This window comes from Falco cherrug, chromosome 6 (assembly GCF_023634085.1).
Source record: "Falco cherrug isolate bFalChe1 chromosome 6, bFalChe1.pri, whole genome shotgun sequence".
Lineage (NCBI taxonomy): Eukaryota > Metazoa > Chordata > Aves > Falconiformes > Falconidae > Falco > Falco cherrug.
This window is the reverse complement of record NC_073702.1, coordinates 72,503,175-72,511,335: the sequence shown is the minus strand read 5'-3', so window position 1 is coordinate 72,511,335 and position 8,161 is coordinate 72,503,175. Positions and strand designations below refer to the sequence as shown.

Sequence of the window (8,161 nt, the reverse complement as noted above, 5' to 3'; positions counted from 1 at the left end):
CACCTTGGCCAGGAAAAAGCCAACACAGGTCAGCCAAACCCAACCACAGCTGTCAGTTTCCTCTTATAATACAGTTTTCGGTGCTTGGCAATGCTTCCTCCTCCCTGCACGCCCAGGGCAAGGCCCTCTGCTCTTCTTCAGCCTGCGACGTGAACTTTTAAGTGGGGGAACACAAAAACCCACAAAAAACCCCCAAGACCAAAGATGTGTTTGATTTATTTCCTGGCAGGGACTGCAGAAGGGGTTAGCCATGAAGCCTGCTGGCACCAGGACTGCACTTCGCCTAAATGCGAGACAGTCACTGCAAGCCAGCACTGACGACACGGGGCGCGGGCACCAGCCTGGCAAAGAACACGACCCTATCCATCGTGTACAGCTGCCGTCCGTACCTCCACGCTGCTGTGTATCTCCAGCTGCATCAGGATCACTCTGGGCTCCTGACTTTATTTGGGTACCTGGTCCCACGCTGTCACCCCCTATTAATGAAGCTCAAGAGGTGGCCACAAAGCTTTAAGCATCACTACGGGAAGGATCTGCATGGCCCCTTTTCTCCCAGTAGGGTCTCATGTCTCCTTTGTGCCTCCCACTTTTTTGTAACTAAAGATGTCTGAAGTCTTACCAGACTTTGTCGCTTTGTACTGTTCGTGCCCAGTGTACTTCAAACACAACAAAGCCTGGAACCCTTAGAACAGTTTTAGAAGGAAGCGTGGTTTTTGCTTTCCCCTCCTGGCAGCCATGCCACAGGCAGCAGAGAGCACCGTGGGCCAGGATCGTGCCCAAAGTGATGTCCGGGCAACCACAGACCCCAAAAGCCACACTAAAACCCGTGGAAAAGCCACACACATCTGCTAATGCATCCCGTTCCCCAGCTCCCCGTAGGTGACTGACACATACCACTGTATTTTTAAACTCTGGCAGACACACACAGGGTAAGAAGCCACAGCTCAGGCTGCCACCCCCCGGACCTTTCCTCAAACCATTGCACCTCCCGGGCCACCCTGGGCTGCCCCAGCGAGGTTTGTGGGTGCCCTGGCAGGGACCTGGCTGCAGAGCTGCCGCCTGAGACCCGAACCCCATCCCAAACCCCAGCAGTGTGCAGAGCAGCAGCAGCAGACAGGACACATGCCAGGAACATGCGTTGGAGGAACTCCCTGTCCCCAGCGGAAGCAATGGCTTGGAGAGAAGTACAAACCAGCTATTCATTTGGCTGCATTTATATCAAACAGACAAATCAGTACATCACAATTAAAACAAGCCTGTGCCTGGGCAGACAAGCCCGAAGAGTTTCACAGAAGCTCAGCAAGTGCAGCATGAAATCGCCCCAGACAGAACACACAAATGGGAAGCTAAAAATAAGACCCTCTCCCCAAATTGCTTTATTTCTGATAAAGCTGCTAGTAAACTAAAACCACATTGGCCTTAAAAAAAATAATAAAGGTATCCAGTATTTCCTTGATTTGCCGGAGGGCCACGCTTTCAGACACACAGAAGCGGTGTTTTTCTGGCTAGTACCTGGAACAAGCTGGGCTGTCTGACGCTTTCAGCTCTGAGTGATTCGTAATTATGTCAGTGGTACCAGAACAACAAATTTTGCAGAAAATTTCAGGGATTCTACACAGAAATTGCATCCTTTCTCAACACATCTCCTTCCATCTCCTCTGCTTTTACAGTGTCAGAAGCTTAACGTGCCCCGCATTTACCAGTGTCATAAAGGATGGAAAAAACCCAGTTTAACAAATCAAGAAGCAGCAGCCTCCACCTCCCTTCTTTAAATCAAGCCCTCTGTACAGGGCAGGAAGCTCAAAACACACTCAAGGGTTTAGGTACCAACAAGCTGTTTTTTGGTGTTCACTCCCCAGCTCTTTAAAACACAGGACACCAGCATTTACCTTCAATAACGAGAAATTTATTGCCAGGTATTTCACTTGTTTCCAGCAAGGACACGCTTTTTCCGCGCTGCCCGGGCAGCTGCTGCCGCTTGCGCATCAGCAGACGTCAGCGTGGTTCTGGCCGTTGACCCCGCGAGTCACTGTTGGGGAGCAGCAATAGATCACAGTGGCAGAACCGCATTTACTGTGTGGCACGGCACGGCTGCCGCGAGAGCTTCCCCCCCCCGAGCTGCTCCTCCTCCAGGTTAGTCACGTGTGTCCAAATGTTCGTTATCGGTGAAGTTTCCAGAAGGCTCCTGACGGAGTTGTTTATTAGAGTAACACCTGAAACGTCAACTTCTCTACAAGCCGTGACTCCAGATTTCAACCCTATTTTTGATTGAAATACTATAAAAAAAGAAGTGGAGGAGGTCAGAGCTCCGGCTGCTCCCTTCTGGTTTTGTTATGTCAAGCGGGCAGCGCCAGGCACGCTGCCTTTGAAAACCCTGAATCACTAGTGTCAAAGGACACCCCCCCTGCCCTGTGTGTCTTGGGTCATCCCCACCCCACCGAAGGGCTGGGGGGGGAGTTGAGGAAGGTGCTGAGCTCTTCACCCAGGGTCACAGCTCGCTCTCACATCCCATCTCGCTCTGCAAAAAGCAGCTTTAATGGTATCATTCCTCACAGCATTCACAACGCCTGGAAAAGGCAACCATCACACCCATCTCCAAGGAGGAGCAGGAGAAGGACCTGAGGAGCTACAGGGCAGTCACCCAACCTCCATGCTGGGAGAGATAAGGACCAAACCCTCCCCGAAACCCCTTCCTGCTGTGGGAGGGAGAGGGGAAAAGAGTTACGAAGAACCAGGAGGGATCCTCCGTAGGCAGATGGTGCCCGAGCAGCCCAGCTGCCTGCTGCGATGAGATGAGGGCAGTGCGGATAAGGGAGGGACGCAGAGGTTGTATACCGTGACCTTGCCGAGGCCCCTGACACTGCTGCTGCACGGCATCCCCATGCCCAAATCAACAGGTTACGGGCTGGAGAAGCAGCAGATCTGGTGCTGGAAATGCGGCTGAGCAAACTGAAGCGGGGGCCGTCAGGCTGGTTATGGTGTTGGGAGTATGTGATGTGCAAGGAGAAGCTCGGAGGGCAGACTCTTCCCAGAGCAGCACCTCAACAGGCCGAGTGGCACAAGCTGAAATGCTGTAAACTCCCATCAGATACTAGGAAAAGCTTGTCCAACATATGGGTGTCACATACTGAACAGAGACCTAAGTGCTGTGGATTCTTCATCCACACCCACAGAGTATCTCCAGCCTTGGAGGCATGCAGGCATCACCATCCTGATCTAACTGGAATCTGCTCTGAGTGGGGTTGGACAAGAGCTCTCAGAGTCTCTTCTACCCTGAGTTACTCCATGTTTGTGCATCATCGTAGAGAGTAAAGTTTAAATTTTTAGCTCAGTTCCTACCGCCACCAAAGTAAAGGCTTCCAGCCCTCATGGTCTCCTACTTCTGCATGGTAAAAGGATCAAACGGCATCATTTGGGATGGATAGAAAGCAGCCAAGCCCAGCATAAATAAATGTGCACAGAGAAATAATTAATTCATGTTGTAGAATAACCCACCCAATTTCAGCGCTGAACCATTAAAAGCTCGCTGACAGCATTACAGAAACAACAGTTATTTTTCCCAGGCTGCTCAATAGGGTCCCCGGCTCACCTGCGCTTGGGCCCTCTGTTGCAACGCACCAGCGCCCGTCCCGCAGATACGGCAGGGTTACACCGGTACCGAGACGTGAAACATCCCCAACCCCAAGCTCTCCTGGGGCAACGGGCAGATCTCCGAGCTGCTCTCCCCGGCGGAGATGCCCTATTTGCTGCCGTGGGCTCTGGCATAAGCAAGTCCTTTGCAGCTGGCAGGCTTTGGGTTTTAGCTTACGTCTGTCACCATGAGCTTCTTTCCAGGATGAGTCTCACCTCCTCTCCTGCCAGCAGCTGGTTGGGGTGGGGACCTCCTGGGGCATCAGTCCAGCCTTTTCACCATGTAAGGCCCTTCGAGCTCGTAGCCGATCTTCCTGTAGTAGTTCCTTGTGCCAACACCTGTGAGAAGAACAACAAAAACGTTTAAATTCAGTGTCAATGACAAACGAGCTGGAGAAGCCAGGGCCAGGCAGAAAAGTCACTTCCATGGAGGGATGGTGCCGAAAGGAGGTTGGCCTCACCAAACAGCGGGCGCTGGGCTCCCCAGCTGCTGTGCTGGAGCGGGGGTGTTTATTCCTTAGCATCTGGACCAATTACGGTGTTTTTAAGGGGGAAATGCAGGAACATAGCTGTTCTATCTACCCTGAATCATGCACCCCATCCTTTGTCTTGAGAAAGGCTGTGAGGGCCAGAGGAATCGACACAGCAACAATGGTGAGATGTGAGTCAAGAGTTCAGAGCAGCCCAGGTATAACAAAACTCAAGACAGGCTCTTGAGAGGAGGCGGCCCAGCTGCAGGCATCATTACCAGGAACTGAAGGGCTCTAAAACCCAACAAAACTGTCCAATGTCTCCTAGAAATGAACTTGGCTCCACTTCAGATAGACAAGTGGTCTCCGCGGCCGCAATCCAATTTCCTCATTGAAAAGGATGGCTCTGAATGGCTCAGTTCCCAAACAGCCTCTTCCCTCTCCTTCCTCGCTTAATGAGGCCCCGGGTGAGCCCAACCCCACCTCACACAGCATCCTGCTCCTGCGGCAGGACAGGTCCAGCACAGCAGCCTTCCCCCTCACCTTATCTAATTACTCACAGATGCAGACATTAGTCATCAGGGGAGGGAGGAGGAATTCAGCATCATGGCATCATTGTCAGCGCAGCTGGTGGGTAGGGACAGAAGGACGGATAGGACACGGCTCTCCATCAAGGAAAGCAGCCCCTCTTTCCTCTAATCTCATCATTCCAGCCAGTTCCTGGAAACTGGTGGTAGCAAATGGCTCTCCAGGAATGCCTGCATCTGCTATGCAGGGAGTGACCTGCTGTGGCTGGTAACCCCTTCCTGCCCACACATCGCTGCAGCAATTTTACCCATTGCTGGATTTGTTTAAAGTCGTGGTAACGTTATTTCCTGAACACACGTTACAATAGTTACCGAACGGCTTAAGCACCACAGCTCCAGACAAACCCGCAGCCAACATCCTAGAGAAGCATATTAATTTAAGGTATGGAAAAGACATGTGAAACCCAGACCCGAGATGTCTTCATGCCCCTCATTCCAGCTGAAGCTGGGGAAGAGGTTGAAAAACCCCAAACTGGGGAACACCTGAGCAAATCTACTTCTAAGCAGTGGCAAAGCCCCTGTGAGATTGCAGCAGGGAACCATCCTCAACCACAAACGTCCTGAAGGGACCCAAATTCACTCAGCTTCAGTGTGAACCTGAAGCTAAGGAAAAATCTAAGTCTACTGCACTCGTGCCCACTCCCTTCTTCCTGATCTCTGCCCAGAGGAGGGCTGGGATCTCTGACCTGGAGTAAATTATCGGCTTTATCAACATCTTGCCTAAAAAACATCCTCTTGAGTTCATCAGCAGAGATGCTGGGGTACAATATACAGATTTTGGCAGTGAAAGAGCAGAGCCATCCCACCTGTGGCCCAGAACAACTTGGTTAAAAGGATTAGCAAAATCGAAAGCTGAAGAACAGCCCTCCTGAAGCGAAAGGACAACTGAGTAATTCAGCTGATGTTTTTAAAAAACACCTTGATCAGAGTTATTTAACACTTCCCCTTTTTTATTTCCTAAAGCCCTTGGGAAATGTGTGGATTTTAAAGAAGGCAGTTTAGGTTGCATCAGAGCATCGTGTGCTGCCTCCATTAATCTCAGAGCTATTAAGTAGCACTAGTTAAGCACCAGCTCTTCCCCATTTGAGGGCAGGGGGTTCAAGCCATTAACAAGAATGATGATGCGGTTGGCCAGCCCTGTGCCCCTGGGGTCCCACGCTGCGCCACTTCGCCAAGCATCTCAGTTATCATCTCAGCCCTGCTCGGAGCGGTAACTTCTTGCACAAAATCACTGTCCTTCAACAGGAAAGGCTCCTGGGAAGAGGAGGCAGGAGATGCTGCAGGCCGTGGGCTGCAGGTGAAGACAGGGTGTGGAATCCCGGCTGCCCAGCTCTAGCTGAGGATAGCTCACCAGCTCCAGCCCTGCAGGGGAGTTTTCATGGCGAGAGGCTTCTGAGGGGAAAAACTCTCACCAAGACACCTGCGCTGGGTGTGCGTGGCCAGGTTTTGGCAGCCGGGGGTACAGGGGTGGCTTCTGTGAGAAGCTGCTGGAAGCTTCCCCCGTGTCCCATGGAGCCGATGCCGGCCGGCTCCAAGATGGAGCCAAGGGCTGACCCACCAGCGATGGTGGGAGCGCCCCTGGGGTAAGGGGAAAAACCCCCTTTGCAGGTGGGACCGGAGAGAGGAGCGAGCACAGGGGGGAGCCGCGGCCCTGCAGCCCCCCAGGCCAGGGCAGGGGGAGGCCGGGGGGCTCCAGGCGCCGCAGCAGAGGCTCCCCCAGCCCGTGGGGAGCCCCCGGCCGGGCAGGCCGTGCCCCCAGCCCGTGCAGCCCCCGGGGGCAGCTCCCCCCCGCAGCCCGGGCAGGACCCCCGGGGCAGGGGCTGCCCGCAGGGGGCTGTGACCCGCGGGCAGCGGCGCTGGGCCAGCTCCTGGCAGGGCCCGTGGCCCCGTGGGGAGAGGAGCCCGGGCGGGGGCAGGGCTGGGGACCCCGCGGGGACCCCCCTGGGGCCGGGCAGGGGGTGAGGACCCTCCCCACGGGGGGCAGGAGCCGCAGGGACAGCGGGTGGGGGACCGACCCCAGCCCCTACTCCTGGTCCCCTGTGCTGCTCGGGGGAAGGAGACAGAGCTGGGGGTGAAGTTAAGCCCGGGAAGGAGGGAGGGGTGGGGGAGGGCGTCTTCAGGTTTGGGTTTGTTTCTCATTATCCCGCTCTGAGCTGACTGGTGACACGTTCAGTCAATTCCCCCCAGCGGAGCCCGTGCTGCCCGTGCCGGTACCCGGGGAGGGATCGCTCCCTGCCCTGATCCCGACCCACCAGCCTGCCCTTACACTGCCCCCGGCCCAGCTCAGGGGCAGGGACAGCGCAGCCGTGGTGGGCACCTGGTGTCCCACCAGGGTCAGCCCACCCAGCACCTCAAAAAACAGCCACTGGGTTTGTGTCCAGATGCGTGGAAGCCAAGTGTCATGGGTTACATCCCCTGGACCATCAGCCTGTACCACCGCGCTGCAGCACAGCATGACAGGCTGCTTTGGCACAGGGGCAACATCTACCTCTGGAAGCAGGGAAAAGCAGGCAGGTGTGGAGGTACAAGCCAAAGGAACAAGGAATTCTTACAGTCTCATCTGGCCTCACAGGAGTGGATCAGCAGATGGAAGCACCTGATGCTCAAGGCCACACCTCTACACTGTAGTGAGTGGATGAGGTGACTTCAGATGGCATTTCTGGTATCCTGGACTGCATGTCCCCACCACAATCTCAGTCTGAAGTTGGACAAAAAGCCATTTGTTTGGATGCCTCTGCCTCCTTCAGAGGGTAGACTGCACCTGAACCGCACCGGGAGCAAAGCTTGTGGTTAGATTCCTCCAAAATGAAATGCATGAAGATCTCCCAATGAGCCAAACTGATGCGCAGCAAGTGAGGATGAGGATGGGGTTCACTTCAGCTGCTCTGAACCCCAAGGCTAACAAACCCAGCCTACACTACTCACTAGGATGCTCTTAATACAAAGGTATCTCCTTGTAGTCAAAGTATATCAGAGAAATCAGCATGGAGGACGGGTGTTTTGAGATCATCATGGCACAACTGGAAGAGAAATGGGGTGTTGAAGTGTGGAATTAAAAGCAGACTGACAGCCAGAAACCATCCACAGCCTTCCTCACCTGTGAGAGCACTGCAAAAGGGAGTAAAAGATCTGTGGGACACTAAGCCTGTAAGCTACACAGAAAAAATCCATCTTCACAGACCTCTCCATTGTGAAATCATCCTGACTTCGTATGAATGCAAAGTCCAAAAATCCCAAGTTGCAGGATTCTGCTGCTGGCTTCTGATGACAGGGAGAGCATCAACATGCAGTTCTAAGAAAATCAGAGCTACAGCTATGAAAACGTGCCATTTCATCTGCTCACAAGTCATCCTAGGGGTAAGCACTGCAGAAGCAACTCGTAATGCCCAGCATGCACTCAACAGTTGTCCATCAAGCACACCTGAAAGGAACGTCTCAACGGCACAAGTTCTCTTCCCAAATTTCTGCTGCTCT

The 8,161-nt window shown here is 53.7% G+C and overlaps 1 protein-coding gene across 2 annotated transcripts in view; it reads right to left on the bottom strand.

The window, feature by feature from the left end:
* Window positions 1–1,884: 1,884 nt before the first annotated feature.
* Window positions 1,885–8,161, bottom strand: part of ELP3 (elongator acetyltransferase complex subunit 3) — a 94,173-nt gene continuing 87,896 nt past the window's right edge. For both annotated transcript variants that reach the window (XM_055713516.1, XM_055713517.1), the window contains one exon: window positions 1,885–3,969. In XM_055713516.1, coding sequence (XP_055569491.1) covers window positions 3,907–3,969 — 63 coding nt within the window. In that variant the 3' untranslated portion in view covers window positions 1,885–3,906. The remainder of the gene's footprint in view (window positions 3,970–8,161) is intronic.